Raw genomic sequence first — 20,089 nt, forward strand, 5'->3', positions numbered from 1 at the left:
TGAAGAAGGAGGGTGCTGAGGCTGGCGGGCAGCTCCCCTGCCCTGGCATGGTGTGGTCACCGCCCTGCTGGAGGGGGTGAGAGGCTGAGCAAGAGGGAGGGCCAGGTAGCCACAGTTCCAGCTGGGAGGTGGCACACACTGGTGTGAGATAGTGCCCAGGTTTGTGTCTTTCCTTGAGGGACCAGAGAGTCAGGGTTGGAAGGGATGGGGCTAGAGCAGGGGGAACCTGGCCCAGGGAGAGGGAGGAGGCCAGCAAAGGGGGAGGCCTGAGAATCCATTCCTTGTGGTCCTCAGCAGGCCTGTGAGGGTGTAAAGAAATTACATCATCCCCACTTGCTTTCCATCCTCCTGTCTTTTAGAAAGAGTTTGAGCAGCTGATGTTCAAGGACAAATGATAATGAGGAGGAGGAAGCAGGCCCCCTCCTCTGGGGACAGAGTCACATCCTCTGCTAAGCCACCCTAGTCCCCTGAGCTTCCTGGCAGCTCAGTCAACAAGGGCAAGTGCCCACCCCACATTTCTCTGAGTCAGGAAAATGGACACAGGCCCGAGGAGATTCACCACCTGGGTGGCCTCAAGAGGTCAAGGACCAGTTTGTAACCAACTTAAGAATGGTCTCCTGGTCTTCAAACTAGCTGGTTGGGTGACTATGAAGCTCTGGGAACAACGCTGCTGCCTCTACCACCAGATTCAAACCTGCACCAGCCAGGTGAGGGTCCTCAGCATCACTGCCAGCAGCCTCCAGGCGGGGAGAGGAGGGAGTCGGCTCCAGGCAACCACTGAGAACAGGTGTCCTGGTGCTGGGTTTGCATGTGTATGTGTGTGTGTGTGTAAGTGGTGCTTGTATTAATGTGTGTCTATATAAGGTTTTGTGAGTGTATAAATGTGTGTGTGCATGTGCTTGCGTGTCAGTATGTGAGCACGTGGGTAGTGTCTGAATGTGTGAGTGGTCTGTGAGTGTGTGATCTGTGTCTGTGTGTGTTGAGTGGACTAGTGTGAAGTTAGGGAGACAGAGAACTTTAAGCATCCCTCCATGCCTCCCCCAGCGCCTGTGAACCCTCTGAGCATAGTGCCCTCCCTGAGAGTGGCAGGAACAAAGCAGGGAGGTGAAGGTCACTCAGGAGGAGGCAGGTGAGACATCGGAAGGCAAGAATGTGTTCTGGGGATGACGCTGTGACCACATTAGGGAGTGTGAGCCTGATATGACAGGTGGGGCAGGATCAAGTTCCAAGACCCCTGGTGCTTCCTCGGAGCCTGTACAATGCTGGGGAGTCAGGCTGGGGGTGAGGACATCTCTTTTCTCTACCCATGACCCTGGGTAATCACGTGGAGGGGACAGCAGGGACAGGACTTCTGTACCATGCTCCTGACCTTCCCCGGCCCCTCCCTGCTCCCTCTGGCAGCACAGTCATGCCAACAGGCTCAGGGCAGAGGGCAAAGGCCAGTCTCAGCTCCCTTTATAAAGAGGGTCCAGGCTGGTCGAGCCCTCAAGGTTGGTGAGAGTGCCCTGCCTGGCCTGGTCCGACGTCCTGGTGTGGTGAGGGGTGCCTGTGTGTCCAGAGCAGAGGAGCCGGGTGCCCACTGAGGCAGCCATGGGGCTGCTGACCGGGGAGACACTGGGGCCCCTGGCCGTGGCCGTGGCCATCTTCCTGCTCCTGGTGGACCTGATGCACCGGCGCCAGCGCTGGGCCCCACGCTACCCACCAGGCCCCATGCCCCTGCCTGGTCTGGGCAACCTGCTGCAGGTGGACTTGGACGACCCGCTTTGCTGCTTTACTCGGGTGAGGCAGGTGGGGGTGGGCACAGAGGTCCTGGGGACCCACATGGCAGCAGACAGTGGGCGGTGGTGAAGCCACAGGCTGGACAGGGAGCTGGGGGGAAAGGAGGAGGCAGGTTTGAGAGGCCTCCTGGGGGAGGACATCTGTGCAGGGCCTGAGGACAGTCTGAATTTTCCAATCAAAGATCAGAGAGGGCAAAGGCCTGGAGGGGGTAGGTCTTGGCCGTGGGTTTGGGATCATGTGGGACAGGGCCGAAGTTATGTGATCCTGAGTCCCTTCTGAGGACATCAGGAGGAGATGACCTCAGATTGGGGTAAGGGAGTCTGGTCATGAGACCCATTTACATCAGGAAATTGAGGTTGAGAGGGACAGTGACCAGGTTCCAACCTTTTGCTGCTGTGAGACCCTGGGCCTCACTGCTCACCTCTGTGAACCTCAGTTTCTTCACCTGTAAAATGGGATGCTAACTTGGCCTACTGACAATGTTGGTGACCTCTGCAAAGTCATGGCTGAGTGGTCTGATCCAACGTGAGGCCCTCGACCATAGAGGATGTGACCACCAGTGTCACAAGGCCAGATAGAGTCCTTGTACCCACTCACTGCTGGCGGCCTAGGGGTCACCCTGGGTCTAGAGCCAGGAGGCTGGGTGGGGAAACCTGGGGTGGGGCGAGACTTGTGGAATGCTCTGGACTCTTGTCTGGCAGCTGCGGCGTCGCTTCGGGAACGTGTTCAGCCTGCAGCTGGCCTGGACGCCCGCGGTCGTGCTTAACGGGCCGGCAGCCATGCGCGAGGCGCTGGTGGACCGCAGCGAGGACACCTCCGACCGCCCACCTGCTGCCGCCTACGAGCACCTGGGCTACGGGCCGCACGCGGAGGGTAAATGGAGGAGGGGAGGACCGCGGTCCGGCGGGGACTGGGCCCGCAGTGACCCGAGACCCGGCAGGGCCAAGCGGGGGCAGGGTGGTGGACTTCCGGTGCAGGGAGGGGTCAGCGAATTTGAAGGGGCGGCAGGTGGAGAAAGAAGCCTGTGCCGAGACAGGTGAGGTGGATGTGGTGGGGGCGTAGGGCGGGACTTTACGGGAGTGGGCGGGACCCGGGCCACGGCGAGCAGGAGGGGGATGTCCGGGTGGCCGGAATGAGGAGGACGGGGTCGGCATGGGCGGGGCAGTGGCGGGCCAGGACCTTCCCCGAATGGGAGGGGGTCACGGTGGGCAGAGCCAAGAGTGGAGCCACGACCTGCCCAATCAGGAGAGCTGGCGAGCAATGTGGCTGGGAGAGGGTGGGATCTGTCCCCAGCCAGATGGGGATGTGGAGTGGCCCGGCCTTGGCGGGAAGGAGAACGAGGTTAGAGTGGGCGGAGCAGGCGCGAGGCTGTGTGAACAGGGGCGGGGGGCGGGGCATGTCTCTGGTGTAGACGGAAGGGCAGGCGAGCCAGTCAGCTAAGTGTGCGCGCAGAGGCGGCGCCAGGGCACACCCGAGCCACGCCCACGACCGCCCCGCTCCCAGGAGTGATTCTAGCCCGTTATGGGGGCGCGTGGCGGGAGCAGCGGCGCTTCTCCGTGTCCACCCTGCGCAACTTCGGCCTGGGCAAGAAGTCGTTGGAGCAGTGGGTGACCGAGGAGGCCTCGTGCCTCTGCGCCGCCTTCGCAGACCAGGCCGGTGAGTGCTGGGCTGAGGGACAGGAGACAGGGATGGAGGCTGGGAAGAGGAGATGGAGGCGACCCCCTGACCTGCACCGTCACCTCCCAGGACGCCCCTTTAGCCCCAACGCCCTTCTGAATAAAGCAGTGAGCAACGTGATCTCCTCCCTGACCTTCGGGCGCCGCTTCGAGTACAACGACCCGCGCTTCCTCGAGCTGTTGGACCTCGCGGAGAAAGGTGTGCAGGAGGAGTCAGGCTTCCTGCGCAAGGTAACGGTGGGGGAGCCAAGGAGCCCTGCAGGCGAGCTCCATGGAGGAGGCCTCCACCTGCAATGGGCCTCCACGGAGGAGGATTTATCTAGAGGGGTGTTGGCTCAGCGGGCCCCAAGAGAGGGCTAAGGAACCTACCTGCTTCACTGGAAGCCACCAGAGCCCATGAGATGTAGATTTTAGGTTTCTCCTTCTGGGGCCCAGGCAGCTAGGGGAGGGTAGAGGCCCAAACTTAGGGAGGAGCCAGGTCACTGTGGGGGACACCGTGGAGGCTGCTGGGACTTTATAGGTTGAGGTGAACACCTGAGCACAGGGAGGACCCAGGGCCCCATGTGTGACCAAAACAGGTGCTGGAAGCGATCCCAGTGCTCCTGCGTGTCCCAGGGCTGGCTGCCAAGGTCTTTCCGGGGCAGAGGGCCTTCATGGTCCTGCTGGATGAGCTGATTGCTGAGCACAGGATGACCCGAGACCCGGCCCAGCCTCCCCGAGACCTGACTGACACCTTCCTGGACAAGGTGGAAAAGGTGAAGTGCTGGGACAAGAGCAGATGTTGTGGGGTGAGGGCCCATGAGGGGAGCCCAGGTGAGGTGGGGCCTGTGTATCACCCAGTGATCAGGCACCCTGGGATATGGGTGCAGAGTGGGAGGCCATTTGGGTTTTCCTCCCTCGGCCCCTGAGCGCACCCTCTCTGCCTGGCCCAGGTCAAGGGGAACCCTGAGAGCAGCTTCAATGATGAGAATCTGCGCCTGGTGGTGGCTGATCTGTTCACTGCTGGGATGGTGACCACCTCGACCACGCTGACCTGGGCCCTCCTGCTCATGATCCTGCATCCGGACGTGCAGCGTGAGCTCAGCCTGGGGACTCAGTGGGATGGGCCAGGGAGGAGAGGGCCAGGCTCGGGGCCCTGAACTGGGTTTGGCCGCCAGAAGCTCTGAGCAGAGGCTGGGCCCTGGCTCAGAGGTCAGAGTGACCTCTTCCTCCCCGTGGCCACAGCCCCTGCACAGGAGTCAGGAGGAGCTCGGGGTCCAGGCCACTGGGGTCTGACCACTGTGGGGACGCTTGTCTGTCCAGGCCGTGTCCAACAGGAGATCGATGAGGTGATAGGGCAGGCGAGGCGACCAGAGATGGGGGACCAGGCCCACATGCCCTTCACCATGGCCGTGGTCCATGAGGTGCAGCGCTTTGGGGACATCATCCCACTGGGCTTGCCCCACATGACATCCCACGACACTGAAGTGCAGGGCTTCCTCATCCCCAAGGTAGGCCTGAGGCCCTCCTCACCCCAGCTCAGCTCCACCTGCCCCGTGGTAGCCCCAGCATGGCCATTGCCAGGTGTGACCAGGACTGGAACCCAGGCCACCTAATCCTCATTTCCCCAGGCACCAACTGTCCAGCCTGGGTGGGTGTGGGGATGAAGCAGAGGCAGGGCTGACCAGGTGCATGCAGAGCCCGCAGTCTGGGTAGGGGAGGACAAACTAAAATGTGCCACAGTCTGTTGGAGGATCCATGTACATAGGAACTGGTGGTAGGAAGGGCGCCCAGGGGAGGCTATTCTCTTGGCCCTGCCATGGGTACGAGGAGGGTGCGGGGAATTTCTTGAGCTGAGATTGACTTGAAAGTGTCCAGGTGTGTGCCAAGCAGAAACTGTAGCCTATGCATGTTTGGTGGCAGGGGTCCAGGCAACCCCCAGCCCAGACCCCACCCATGCCAGGCATCTCCTGCCAGGGGACGACGCTCATCACCAACCTGTCCTCGGTGCTGAAGGACGAGACCGTCTGGAAGAAGCCCTTCCGCTTCCACCCCGAGCACTTCCTGGACACCCAGGGCCGCTTCGTCAAGCAGGAGGCCTTCATGCCCTTCTCAGCAGGTGCCTGTGGGGAGCCTGGCTCGCTGCCCCCTCCTGAGGGAGTCTTGGAGACATGGAGCCCAGGCCCCCAGGCTCACTGACGCCCCATACCCACCCACAGGCCGCCGCTCGTGCCTCGGGGAGCCCCTGGCCCGCATGGAGCTCTTCCTCTTCTTCACCTGCCTCCTGCAGCGCTTCAGCTTCTCGGTGCCCACTGGGCAGCCCCGCCCCAGCGACCACCGTGTGTCTGGTGTACTGGTGACCCCAGCCCCCTACCAGCTCTGTGCTGTGCCCCGCTAGAGGGGTCACCAAGTCCCTAACCTGCTCCTGCAGAAGCACTGATGTACAATAAACCAGTCTGATGGCTATAACCTGGCTTGAGTCCCACTCTGGCCCCGTGACCAGGCAGAGCCAGTGATTTCGCCTCAGCAGCCTCTCCAGGCCAGCCTCTACCCCTCCCTGATCCAGCCTCACCTGGCATTATACCCCATTTGAAGATGGGTATACTGAGGCTCAGAAGGTGACAGCTTACCCCCTTGTCACCCATGGAGACCCAGCACTGGCTGCCCTGGTTGGTGACTAAGTCCATGTAGAAGTCTTGACTCCTGGGTGTCAGGGAGCAGGAGGAGTGTGAATGGGCTTCTGATAGGAATCAGCCCAATCCCTGGCTGGGTGAGCTCGCTCAGGTTCAGGGATTCACTACAGGCCTCACAGCGGTCAGAAAAGCTGTTACACCCGCGGTTATGGTCTTTCCAGAGAAAGGATCCAGATAGAATCAGCAGTGGTCAAAGGCACATAGGTGGAGTTCCGGGAGCACAGGCCCAAGCTTCCAGCTGTCTCTCCCAGAGGTTTCGTGCAGACAGTGCTCAGTTCTCCCAGCAATGATGTGGGACACAGCAGAGAGTATTGCTCACCAGGGAAGCTCACCTGAGTCTGGGTGTCCAGGGATTTTCTTGGGGGTCAGTCAATTAGACTCAGAGAGCCGCATGGCTGACCTCAGTTACTCAGTCCTCTACCCCTCTCAAGGTCAAACATTGTGGCCCAAGGGCCCTGCCATCAGTCACATTGTTGGCATAAACTGTGTGGTGTGACCCCAGGCCCCAGTTACAGAGACGTTCTTGTCAGGCAGGTCATCACAAGGTTATAGGAGATGTTTCCCCACAGCTTCTCAAGGGCCAGCCATTTTTTTTGGAATGTGCAGAGATTGAAAACCCCAGACCTACAGAGTAAACTTTTCACTGCACAGGCCACCCCCCTGGTTTTTGGCTCCTACAGCGAAATGGTCATATTTGTTAACATTTTGTGTGTGTCTGGGCGGGGGGGTGGGGGAAACACACAATATAAAATTTGCCGTCTTAATCATTTTTGAGTGTACAGTTCAATGCTATTAAGTTCTCATATTGTTGTGCAACCATCACCCCATCCATCTCCAGAACTCTTTCATCTTGCAAAACTGAAACCCTGTCCCCATTAGACAATAACTCCCCATGCCCCCTCCCCGTAGCCCCTGGCAACCACCGTTCTACTCTCTGTCTCTAGAATTTGACTACCCTAGGGATCTCATCTGAGGGGAATCATAAAGTATTTGTCTTTTCGTGATTGACTTATTTCACTTAGCATGATGTCCTCAAGGTTCATCTATCTTGTGACATGTGTCAGAATTTCCTTCCTCCTTTAGGCTGAATAATACTCCATTGTATGTAAAGACCACATTTTGTTTATCCCTTCATCCGTTGATGGACCCTATGTTGCTTCTACCTTTCAGCTATTGTGAACACTGCTGCTGTGAACATGAGGCACGAATATCTCTTTGAGACTCTGCTTTCAATTTGTGGATATATAAGCACTGGACTGTTTTCCACAGCAGCTGTGCCATTTCACATTCCCACCAGCAGTGCACAAGGGTTCTGATTCTCCACATCTTTGCCAACACTTGCTATTTTCTGTTTTGATGATAGTAGCCATTCTAATGGGTGTGAGTTGGTATCTCATTGTGGTTTTGATTTGCATTTCCCTAATGATGAGTGATGTGGAGCGTCTTTTCATGTGCTTATTGTCCATTTGTATATGTTCTTTGTAGAAATGTCTATTCAAGTCCTTTGCCCATTCTAAAACCGGGTTGTGTGTTTTGTTGTTATTCTTGGTTTTTTTTGAGTTGAGGAGTTCTCTCTATATTCTAGACATTAATCCCTTGTCAGATACAGTCATGCTCCTCATAGTGACATTTCAGTCAACAACAGACCATACATACGACGGTGGTCCCATAAGATTAGTACCATAGAAATTAGGTGTGTATACGCTATTCCATCTAGGGTTTGTGTGAGTACACTCTGTGATATTCGCACAACAATAAAATGACCTAACAACACTTAGAATCTGTCCCCATCATTAAGCGACATGTGACTGTATATGATATGAATATCTTTTGTCCCATTCTGTAGGGGATTTTTACTCTGTTGATAGTATCTTTTGATGCATAACCTTTTTTAATTTTTATGAAGTCCAATTTCTCGTTTTTTTCTTTTGTTGCCTATGCATTTGGTGTCATGTCCAGAAATCACTGGGAAATCCAATGTTGAGGATGTTTTGTGCTATGTTTTTTTCTAAGAATTTTCTAGTATTACCTGTTACATTTAAGATCCATTTTGAATTAATGTTTGTATATGGTGCTAGATGAAGGTCCAACTTCATTCTTTTGCATTAAGATATCCAGATTTCCAACATCATTTGTTGAAAAGAATGTCCTTTCCCCGTTGAATGTTCTCGGCACCTGTGTAGAAATCATTTGACTATACATGAGAGTTTGTTTCTGGGCCTTCTATTCTCTTCTGTTTGTCTATATCTCTGTCTTTATGCTGGTATCACAGTGTGTTGATTACTGTAGCTTTCTAGTAACTTTTGAAATTAGGAAGTATGAGTTTTATTCTTCTTTCTCAAGATTGTTTTGGCTATTTGCAGTCCTTCAGATTCCATATGAACTTTAGGATTGATTCTGCAAAAGTCTTTGGGATTTTGATAGGGCTTGCATTAAATCTGTAGATCACTCTGAGTTGTCTTGACATCTTTACAATATTAAGTCTTCCAATCCATGAACCTAGGTTGTCTTTCCACTTCTCTGTGTCTTTAACTTCTCTCAGCAATGTTTTGTAGTTTTCATGGCACTAGTCTTTCACCTCTTTGGTTAAGTTAATTCCTAAGTATTTTATTCTTTTTGATGCTATCGTAAATAAAATTACTTTCGTAATTTCATTTTCAGATTGTTCATTTTTGGGTATAGAAATACTGCTGGGTTTTGTGCATTAATTTTGTATCCTGCTACTTTACTGAATTTATTTATTAGTTCAAACTATTTTTTGTGAAATCTTTAGGTTTTTCTACATACATGATCCTATCGTCTGCGAACAGAGATAAAGTTACGTCTTATTTTCCAATTTGGATGCCTTTTATTTCTTTTTCTTTCCTAATTCCCCTGGCTAGAACTTCCAGTGCTCTGATGACTGGAAGTGGCTAAAGTGGCTAAACATCCTGTCTTTGTTCCTGATGTTAAAGGAAAAGCTGTCAGTGTTTCACCATTGACTATCATGCTTGCTGTGGGTTTTCCTATATGGCTTTTGTTATGTTGAAGTAGTTTCCTTCTGTTCCTAGTTTATTGAGTATTTTTAGCATGAAAGAGTGTTGAATTTTGTCAAATGCTTTTTCTGCATCAATGGAGATGATCATGTAGTTTTTGTCCTTCATTCTGTTAATGTGGTGTATAACACTGATCAGTTTTCTTATGTTGAATCATTGTTGAATTCCACTAATAAACCCCACCCAGTCCAATGCTTTCCCACTTGTATAATCCTTTAATAAGCTGCTCAATTTAGTTTGCTAGTATTTTCTTGAGGACTTTTGCATCAATGTTCGTAAGGGATTTTGGTCTGTAGTTTTCTTTTCTTGTAGTGTCTTTGTCTGGCTTTGATACCAGGGTAATGCTGGCCTCCTAGAATGAGTTAAGAAGTGTTCTCTCCTCTTCACTTTCTTGGAGAAGTTTGTGTAGAATTGGTGTTAGTTCTTCTTTAAATGTTGAGTAGAATTCAACAGTGAAGCCATCAGATCCAGGGCATTTCTTTGTCAGGAAATTTTTGATTATTTATTCAATCTCCTTATTAATTAAAAGTCTATTCAGATTTTCTATTTCTTTATGATTCAGTGTTGGTAGCTTTTGCGTTTCTATGAATTTGTCCATTTGATCAATAGGTTATTCAATTCGTTGGCATATGGTTGTTCACAGTACTCTCTTACAACGCTTTTCATTTCTGTAGACTCAGGAGTAATGTGCCCACTTTCATTTCTGATGTTAGTAATTTGAGTCTTCTCTCTTTTTCTCTTAGTCCATCCAGCTAAAGGTCTGTCAGCTTTGTTGTTCTCTCGGAGAACCAACTTTTGGTTTAATTGATTTTCTCTACTATTTATCTAGTCTCCATTTCATTTAGGTCTTTCCTATATTATTTCCTTCATTCTGCTAGCTTTGGGATTAGTTTGCTCTTCTTTTTCTAGTTCTTTAAGGTGTAGACTTAGATAATTGATTTGAGATCTGCTTTAATGTAGCCATTTACAGTCACAGGCTTCCCCCTGAACACAACTTTTGCTGGATTTCATAAGTTTCGGTATATTGTGCTGTCGTGTTCATTCACCTCAAGCTATTTTCTGTTTCCTCTTATGATTTCTTTCTTGATCCACTGATTGTTTAAGAATGTGTTGTTTAATTTCCACATATTTGTGAATTTTCCTATTTTCCTTCTGTTAATGATTTCTAGGTTGTGGTGGACAAATATCGTGATCATTCTCAAGCCAATCCAGCATGGCTTGCATGCACAGGAGCATATCAGTCACTTCATCTAGAAAGTTCCACATGGCATTTAACTGGAGGGAAGAATAATCGCCCTTCTCAGGTTAAAGGAAAGTTTTCAGTAGTTTCCTGATTTTGCTCTACCCCCACTTAGACTATGTTCTTGGTGACCAGAGGTCACAGAGGTTCTTTCTGTTCTCCCAGCATAATCTTCCCCTTTGGGAGCATCCCTGCCACAGTGGCCATAACTTGGACCAGATGAAATCTCAGCCTAGTGCAGTGTCAACATATACCCCACCCTTTCCTTTATTTGCATTTTAGCTAATTACACATAGCAATAACCACAGCATTGTATATTAGCCTGCTTCTTGGGGTTGTTTTTTTTACATTTCCTTACATATCCCGTGAGCCAGCCCCTCGGAGGTTAGCGCTATCATTTCCCAATTCCATAAGTGACTTCTACCTCCAGTAACTGACCACAGTGCAGCTGCTGTGTCACACCATGAGTGATGCAGAAACCATTCAGGAAAGAGGGTTCATCAACCACCACCCCCCATTCTGCCTTTTCCTAAACTTTGCCTTCACCATGTTCTAGTGAGTCAGGGTCATTCTAGTGAATGCCACTGTTGAATCCAACTGTTGGGGGTCCCCAAGACCATCCTAGAGTCAATGATTTGCTAGAGGACAAAGAGACCTCAGAAATGATGTTATATTCAGGTTATTGTCTTAGTCTGTTAGAGATACTAGACCACAATATCATAGAATGCATGGGTTATAAACAGCACACATTTATTTCTCACAGTTCCGGAGTCTGGGAAGTCCAAGGTCAAGGCTCTGGCAGACGTGATGTCTGGTGAGGGCCTGCTTTCTGATTTGTAGACAGTCACCTTTTCACTGTGTCCTCACCTGGTGGAAGGAACAAGGGATCTCTCTGGATTCCCCTTTATAAGGGCACCAATCCCATCCATGAGGGCTCCATCCTCATGACCTAATCACCTCCCAAAGGCCCCACTAACAAATACCATAACATGGGGATTAGGTTTCACCATATGAGTTTGTGGGGACACAGACATTCCATCTATAGCAGCTATGGTTTATGACAGTGAAAGGCTACAGATTAAAATCAGCAAAGGTAAAAGACACATAGGACAGACAGACAGACACATGGGAGAGCCCAGCACAGGTTTCCATTTGTCTTCTTCCAGCAGAGTCATAGAATGGTGCTTAATTCCCCAGCAACAATGAGTGACACAAACACAGAATATTGCTTGTGAGGGAAGCGCAGTGAGCCTTGGTGTCCAGGGATTTTACTGGGTTGGTGTCGTAGGCACAGAGCACCTGGGTGGCTGACAGATGTGACTATGTCTCCAGCCCCTCCAGAGGCCCGACTGATACAGGGAGATGCAGGGTCTCCACTACATGTCACATTGTTAGCATGAATGCTCTGGCATGGCTGGAGGCTCCAGGAAAACAAAGACATGGTTATCCAGCAGAATATTCCCAGAGCCTAAAGGTCATCTCCCAGGAGCTGGTCAAGGGCCAGTCACTGCTTTACAAGGTGCAGGATTTGAACCCTCCAAACCTGCTGACTTTACCCTTTACTGCAAGAGACTCACTCAGCCTGGGTGCCCACACCCCAAGCCTAATTCTACCCACCGCGCAATGGGCCAGAGCTCAGCCAGCACCATCAAGTCAGCGGCCCCACTTCATCTACGACACCCCGATAGGTGGGGATCTCAGGGATGACCAGGAAGGGATGTGCCAGGTTAACACCAAGGCTCAGTCCTCAGGTGCCAGAGCCCTCCCTGGGAAGCCTGATGGCAGTCCAGGGGTGAGCCACCTCCCTGAGACTCTCAGTCACTCCAAGATAGGATGGTCCTCCTTTCCTAGCCCCTCAGGGATGCTCGTGTGGAGGCCCTTATAGAGTACAGGTTGCCTCACGGCCAGGCTGAAGCTGGAGGAGGATACCTGTCTGGGCGCTGACCCAGGGGACTGTGCTTGGAGTTTCTGGGTCAGGCCAGGCTCTCAGCAGGCTTGGCTAGGGTCAGAGAATGAGCCCTGTCAGCCCCAGGCGTGCGCTATGGACAGAAGTTAATCTTGGACCCATGTGGCAGTGGGATGGCCTGAGGAGAAGGAGGCCACATGGGGGATCTTAGCAGAGGACACTCCTGGTTCTCCTTGCTCTGCCAGAACACTCTTTGACCCTGGGCCAGTCCCCCCCTGCCCTGGGCTTCTGTTTCCCCTTCAGCCAATGAGATGGTTTACCAGATAGCCGCAGGATCCTGTCTTCCTGCTCTGATTCTGCGGCCACGACCTTGTTAGCCTGGAGCCCTGGCTGAGGGCAGGGACTGCCATCCTCCACCTATCCCTGCCCCTACAACTGATCAGCTCTGCACTGAGCACACAGGCAGTGCCCAAGGGTTTCTGATGACTGTCTGCTTACCCGAGTCTTGGGCAGACCACCTGGTGCATTTAGGCAAAATCTTAGGGACCACTGACACTCAGGGTGGAAGCAGCCTCTCCAGGCCTGGTTGTCTGAGGACCCCCACCCAACAGCATCCCTGACAGGGGTTCCACCAGTGTTTTCCAGGTGCCCTCACGACAGGGACCTCCCAGCTCTCAACACTCAGGGAACTTTGTCTGTCCCTTGGCACTGAGTCAGAAAGCCAGCAAGAGCCTCCTTCAGCCTCTCCAGAGTATCCATAGTCGTGTCTATGGTGGCAGGAGGGGGACTTCCTGCAGATTGTCGGGACAGGGAGTATGGACGGGGCCACAGTGTGTTTGTGAAGATGTGAGGCCCCTGAGAGGAGGCAGGTGGGCCTGCAGAAGCAGCAACTCTGTGGATTTATTGATACTCTGTCATTTGTGGTTCTGAGTCTTGGGGACGTCAGAGGCTTGGAACCAGTCCACCCACAGCTTCCTCAGGAGTGGGGGGACCTAGCTCCCGGGCCTTTCCTCCTTGCTCTCCACCTCAGAGACCTCTGAAAAGCACAAGCAAGCATGCCCTGCGGGTCCCTTGTTGGGATGACCTTTTCCCATGTCCGGGGACCCCCTGATGCCAGGGGAGCAGGTCAGCATTGATAAAAGACTAGGTATTCCTCCAGCCCATGGAGAGTGGCCTCGAGTTCCTGCCAACCAGAAAGGAAGCAGGAGGCAGTGGAGGCTCATTCAGGAATGTTGGGGCATCTGGTCACCTGGGTTTCATCTCCACTCTGACGAGTGTTTGATGTTTGACTTCTGACAACTTTTAAGCATCATCTCAGTCTCTTCCCTTGTCCCCCACATCTGGAACAGCTGACAACAAATCCCTGGTGCTGTCTCCTTTGGTCCCCACTAGAGTTTCAAACGACTGAGCTGCTACCCACACAAGACTGCCCTCACCCCAGCCCATCACCAAAACACAGTAAATATCCAGGCCAGTCTCCTTTCCTGGCTCTCTCAAGCCATTTTGGTCCTGCTTGAGAGGCCAGTCCTGCTCTGCCCAGAGACCTCAATGATGCAAACAGTAAAGCTTTACATACTCTCTTCATGTCATCATTCTACATCCTAATCAAATTTTGTGTGTGTGTGTGTGGGGTTTCTCCTGCTTTCACAGGGTGACTATAACAAGAAGCTAAAGACTTGCAGGGGCTGGCCCCGTAGCTTAGCGGTTAAGTGCACACGCTCCGCTACTGGCAGCCCGGGTTCAGATCCCGGGCGTGCACCAATGCACCGCTTCTCTGGCCATGCCGAGGCCGCGTCCCACATACAGCAACTAGAAGGATGTGCAACTACGACACACAACTATCTACTGGGGCTTTGGGGAAAAAAAAAGAGGAGGATTGGCAATAGACGTTAGCTCAGAGCCGGTCTTCCTTAGCAAAAAAGAGAAGGATTAGCATGGATGATAGCTCAGGGCTGATCTTCCTCACACACACACACAAAAAAAAGACTTGCAGAGTTATAAAGAAGAAAGAAGTCTCAGTTTTAGAAATTGAAGGGGCATCAGACTTCTCAACACCAACTCTTAAGGAGAAAGACGATGAGAAAGCTGTTTATAATTCCACAAGCAAGTTATTTCCAATACAGAATTCTATACCCAGCTGAACTATTAGTCAAGTATGATTGGAGACATTTTAAGACATCTGAGGTCTCATAAACACCCCTCAGGAGAGCAGGGACATCAGCAACAACAGCAGAGCTCTGAGAATTGGCCACTCCAGAAGAGCAATGAAAAAACTGGCAAAATGATCAGATCCTTTTTCAGAAGTCTAGAAATTAACCAAAAGCTCACAGCTAGCCAGGAGCAGTTTTTCAAGACACATGGCTGAATCTCGAATGAACAGCAACCTCTGTGGCATTTCCACTTGTCTGGTCCTATCCTCCACTCTCTGACTCAGCAGGAGCCTTGAAAAGAACTGTCCACACCCAGGGAAGCCTCCTGAGGGAGCACAGGTGATAGAGCATTTTCAAAGGCTCATTCACAAAGAATTGTCACTATTTCCCTGGCTGGGGTTCCCTGGAAGACCCCATGTGCAGGGCTGTCTGTGTGTGATCTGAGCTACACTAGTGCAAACACCCTTTCCCTGGAGAGTTTGTTGAAGGTAATCAGAGGCCACTGTTGAAAATCAAAGCTGCCTGAGTGATGGATAACAGTTGGGGCAAATGATACACTAACCACACAGCTTAAAAGGAGAAGCTGGGGGTCGGGGGCCTGAGCTCTCCCCTCGGACTGAGCTTGAGCATCTGGGCAAACAGGGAGCAGAGGCTGAGGGAAAGTTGTAAACTCTAAAGCCAGTGCCTGGCTGAATGTTGAAAGTATGTCCCAGCACACAGAGAGCACTTCTGTGCAGCAAAGACTGGGAAAGTGATTGGTTCCAGACATTTAAGGAAATCTCTAACCAATCATTAGCTGACCACCAAGCTAACTGAGTAGAGACTTCAGTGGCCACACACAATAAAGAATAGAGACTTTATGGAATTAGTTCAGAACAGTCACTAAGCAAAGAAAGAACTACAATGACCACAAACAACAGCAAGAACAAACCCTGGGGAGCAGAGTCTGATTTCCAGAGTCGCCACATTATCTCATTTGAAATGTCCCATTTTCAACAAAAAATTACAAGACATGGAAAGGAACAAGAATGGATGGCTCATAGACAGGAAAAAGGCCATCAATAAAAACTGTCCCTGATGGTGGAGTTGCTGGACACAGACTGCATATCAGCTAATTCGGTATGTTCACAGGACTAAGAGAAACCTTGTCTAATGAACTACAGGGAAGTGGGAGCATGATGTGTCACCAATTAAGGAACAGCTGTAATGAGACACAAATTTTAAAAAGGAACTAAGTAGAAAATCTGGAGTTGAAAAGCTCAATAAGTGAAATGGAAGTTCACTACAGGAACTCAAGAGAAGGTTTGAACAGGAAGAAGAAAAATCAGTGAACATGAGGACAGTCAGCTGAGCTGATCCAGGCTGAGGAACAGAAACAAGAGGAAGAATAATGAGCAGAGATTCAGAAACCTGTGGGCACCATCAAGCATACCACACATAATGGGAGTCCTAGCAGAAGAAGAGAGAGATAAAGGAATAGGAGGAAGATTGAAGAAATGTTGAAAACAGAACACTCCCCAAATTTGATGAAAAACATTAATCTACTCAACCAAGAAGCTCAGTGAACCCCAAGTAGGATAAAATCAGAGATCTACAGCTACACACATCACAAGAAAACCATCAAAAGACAAAGAGAGAATTTTGAAAGCAGCAAGAGAGATGGGAGATGCTCCTCATCATGAACAAAAGATCTGTCCTCAATAACATTGACGTCAGATTCTAACCAGAAACCACGGAGGCCAGAAAGCCGTGGGATGACATCCCTCAGGAAGTGACTGGTGGATGTCATAAGCTCGGGAAATGGCCTCTGGGCTCCACCAATTGTCCAGTCAGGGTAAACGGGGAGCTCAGAGAACAACCCTGTTGCCCCCCGAGACCCTAATTTAAACTGGCCACAGTTACACCAGAGCCTAGGAATCTGGGCTGTGCTGCAAGCCGGATGAGGACCCTGAGGCTGGCAGGGAGCAGCCTCCACCAGAAGAGGCCCCGCCCAGGCATCCATGGGCCTCCCTGAGAACCAGGTGCTGTGTGTGTGTGTGTGTGTGTGTGTGTGTGTGTGTGTGTGTGTGTGAGAGAGAGAGAGAGAGAGAATCGGTGCACGTTGTGTTCAAGTGTGAGTGTGTGTTTTCACGTGAGTTTTGTCTGAGTGTGGGTAGCTTTGTGTGTGAGTAGATTTCTGTGTGGTGGCTGTGTGTGTGTGTGTGTGTGTGTGTGTGTGTGTGTCTGCATGTGTGAGCATGAGGGTAGAAGCCAATGCCCAGTACTCATAAACCATCTCTGGGAGGTGGGCCCTGCCCAGCTCCCCCTCCCCGCCCTGTTCTCTGCTGGGCCGCGGCCTCCTGCGTCCCCTGGCGCCGGCCTGTGGAACTGCAGACGCGGCCGCCCTGCGGGGGCCTCCTCCTGGATCCCAGCGCTGCGCTGGGCGGGTCGGCACTGCGAGTCAGGCGAGGCGGCCAGGCCCCCGGCCCCACAAGCTGCACGCAGCTTCCACTCTTCCTTTCTGTCCCCAGGGAGGAGCGGGAATTCGGGGGTTTCCTCCGCGGAGCCTCCAAGCCGCGCGGGGAGGGACAAGGCCAGCAAAGTGCCACCAAGTTTCCCAGCGCCCTGGCTGGGGCTGCAGCTCCCTACCTGCTTTCTAGGGCTTTCTCCCAGGGTTTGCTCCACATTGCATTGGGAATCCAGGGCCGGGCGCTTCCTGGTCCCCTACCGTGCTGATGTCACCCCTGGACTCTAAGTCTCAGGCCACAGTGTCCAGAGGACCCTTCGCTGCTGGGTGAACACCCGTGACAGGCATGGTCCCTGGGGGCGCTCACCCTCTACTCCAGCAGCTTGACCAGAGCAGAAGCCCAGCGAGGGTGGGATGAGTGTGTTTCTAAAACAATAAATCTCAGTAACTTATATGTAGAGCAGTAGCTCAGAGCCTGTTTTGAGATGCATCCAAATGCTGCTCTTGACTTTGACCTCCTGACCTGACCCCTGAGACTCAGTGTTCTCCATGCCTTGGGGACCATAAAGCCACCTGCCCTACAGGGCTGTGGGGAGGACACGTGGACTGACCAGCAGAGCCTGGCACGTGAGTGCCTGATCAATGGAAGCTGCAATTGCACAATGATCGCAAAGGCCATCGGCCTCACGATTGTGCTGTGTGCTCATTGTCCTCACGAGTTTTCCTCAAGGCCTCCCGTCCTGGACAGCAGGCCCATAGTATCAGGGGGTTCTGTCTGATTTACAGGCGTGTCTGTCCCTGCCCTTCATATCCTCATTAGGGTGACTGCTTGGGAGGTCGTGACACATCCGAAACAAAGGGTGGATAAAGACAATTTATCCAGGGCCACTATACGACCAACAGAGGGAACATCCTGCCCCCCCCCCCCCCCCCCGCTGACACCACCTGATTCTCTGACAGTCCTGGGTAGAAAGTTGCTGGCCACAGGACAGGACATTCAACTGAGGCCAATGAGAGGCCACAGGCTGGATCCGGGAAGTCCCCAGGGTACCCATGGGTCTTCCTTTCCTGGTCTGTTGAGTGGCCACAAAGCTGTTCTCCCTGCCTTATGGAGGCCCAGGGACGCCAGTTCCCTCCAGCCCAGTCCTCGGCCTGACTTCCAAAGCACCAGTCTCAAGCTGCCTCCTTCCCTCTGCCGCTCACCCCTCTGCCCAGGACTTTGCAGTGGCCCTTTGGTCCCACTGCCAGGTCACCTTGGCTTGCAGTGCCAAGCCAGCCAAAGTCCTCCAGGAAGTTTTCCAAGAAAGTCCTGTTCCAGCCTGGGGCAGTGTCTCCATGACCCTCAAAGCAGTCCCTGCACTGCTGGCCCAGCCTGTCAGGTCTCTGTCTTCCCCCTCCTCCTCTTGGTCATGAACACCTTGCAGGAGGGGCGACCATCGTCTTCCCCCCAGGCTGCGAGTGCCCAGCCCAGCACCCAGCACATGGTCCATCCAGTGGGGGTGGAACAGAAATCAAGACCTGAGTAAGGCACGATGCAGGGAAGGCCGGGTAAACTGAGGATGGCCCACTGGGCCCCAGCAAGATACAGCCTCTGGCCCTGGGCTTGGCAGGAGAGCGGGGATGTGGAAATTCAGAAGGGGAGGAGTAGCTTTCACAAGCCAAGCAGGAACTGCAGACGTTGAAAGCCAATACCAAGAGGCCACAGCCCTGGGGAGCCATCTCTGGGTGGCCATCTCTGAGTGGGGGATGTCCAGAGGCACCCTGGGAAGAAGCTGGTCCTCTTACTGTTGCGGAGTGAGTGAGGGAGAGGAGACTGCAGTTGTTTCCAGAGTGAGAGTTTGCCTCCCAACCCCTGGGATGGGTGAGGGGGCCTGACCCCTACCCAAGAAATGTCCCTTCCCCACCCTGTGGGATCCTACCCCTTCCCATTTTAGTGGGTTTTGGCCTCAGAGTCCCCATCAGCTTCACTGATTTACAAACACTCTCAAATCCCACCCCTTTTCTTGTTGAAGAAGGAGGGTGCTGAGGCCGGTGGTCAGCTCCCCTGCCCTGGCAGGGTCTGTCTCTGCCCCACCCCCCGGGCTTGGAGGTGGGGAGAGGCCATGCAAGAGGGAGGGCCAGGTAGCCACAATTCCAGCTGGGAGGTGGCGCACACTGGTGCGAGATAGTGCCCAGGTTTGCATCTTTCCTTGAGGGACCACAGGGTCAGGGTTGGAAGGGATGGTACTGGAGCAGGGGGACCTGGCCCAGGGAGAGGGAGGAGGCCGGCAAAGGGGGAGGCCCGAGAATGCACTCCTTGTGGTCCTCAGCAGGCCTGTGAGGGTGTAAAGAAATTACATCATCCCCACTTGCTTTCCACCCCCTTGTCTTCCAGAAAGAGTTGGAGCAGCTGATGTTCAAGGACAAATGATAATGAGGAGGAGGAAGCAGGCCCACTCCTCTGGGGACAGAGTCACATCCTCTGCTAAGCCACCCTAGTCCCCTGAGCTTCCTGGCAGCTCAGTCAACAAGGGCGAGTGCCCACCCCACATTTCTCTTAGTCAGGAAAGTGGACACAGGCCCAAGGGGATTCCTCACCTGGGTGGCCTCATATGCTAAGAGGTCAAGGACCAGTTTGTAACCAACTCCTGGCCTCTGAACTGGCTGTTAGGTGACTAGGGAGCTCTAAGAACAACCCTGCTACCTCCCCATCCCCAGATGCATACCTGCAATGGCCACAACCAGGTGGAAACCAAGGATTCTGAGCCAGGAGCCCGCCAGGTGAGGGTCCTCAGCATTGCTGTCCGCAGCCTCCAGTCATGTGGGGTAGGAGAGGGAAAGGGGGGCGGCGGGCGATGGTCAGCTCCAGACAACCACTGAGAACAGGTGCCCTGGTGTTGGGTCTGCGTGTGTGTGTAAGCGGTGCATGTATTAATGTGTGTGTGTATGTGGTTTTGTGAGTGTGTTAATGTCTTTCTGCATATGCTTGTGTGTCAGTCTGTGAGCATGTGGGTAGTGTCTGAATGTGTGATTGGTCTTTCAGTGTGTGATCTGGGTCCGTGTGTGTGTTTTTTTTTTTTGTGAGGAAGATTAGTGCTCATCTTCCTCTACTTTACATGTGGGATGCTGCCACAGCATGGCTTGAGAAGCGGTGTGTAGGTCTGTGCCCAGGATCCAAACCTGTGAACCCCGGGCCGCCAAAGCGG

General features: G+C 52.5%; 1 protein-coding gene across 1 annotated transcript; it reads left to right on the forward strand.

Moving 5' to 3' along the window:
• Window positions 1-1,554: 1,554 nt before the first annotated feature.
• On the forward strand, window positions 1,555-6,859 carry LOC131421533 (cytochrome P450 2D14-like). The gene is made up of 9 exons (XM_058568224.1): window positions 1,555-1,779; window positions 2,481-2,652; window positions 3,283-3,435; window positions 3,526-3,686; window positions 4,034-4,210; window positions 4,388-4,529; window positions 4,758-4,945; window positions 5,412-5,553; window positions 5,654-6,859. Exons 1-9 carry the CDS (start codon window positions 1,591-1,593, stop codon window positions 5,830-5,832), a joined length of 1,503 nt encoding a protein of 500 aa, XP_058424207.1. The 5' UTR covers window positions 1,555-1,590; the 3' UTR covers window positions 5,833-6,859.
• Window positions 6,860-20,089: the final 13,230 nt, after the last annotated feature.

The sequence above is a fragment of the Diceros bicornis genome, chromosome 25 (assembly GCF_020826845.1).
Source record: "Diceros bicornis minor isolate mBicDic1 chromosome 25, mDicBic1.mat.cur, whole genome shotgun sequence".
NCBI classification, from domain to species: domain Eukaryota; kingdom Metazoa; phylum Chordata; class Mammalia; order Perissodactyla; family Rhinocerotidae; genus Diceros; species Diceros bicornis.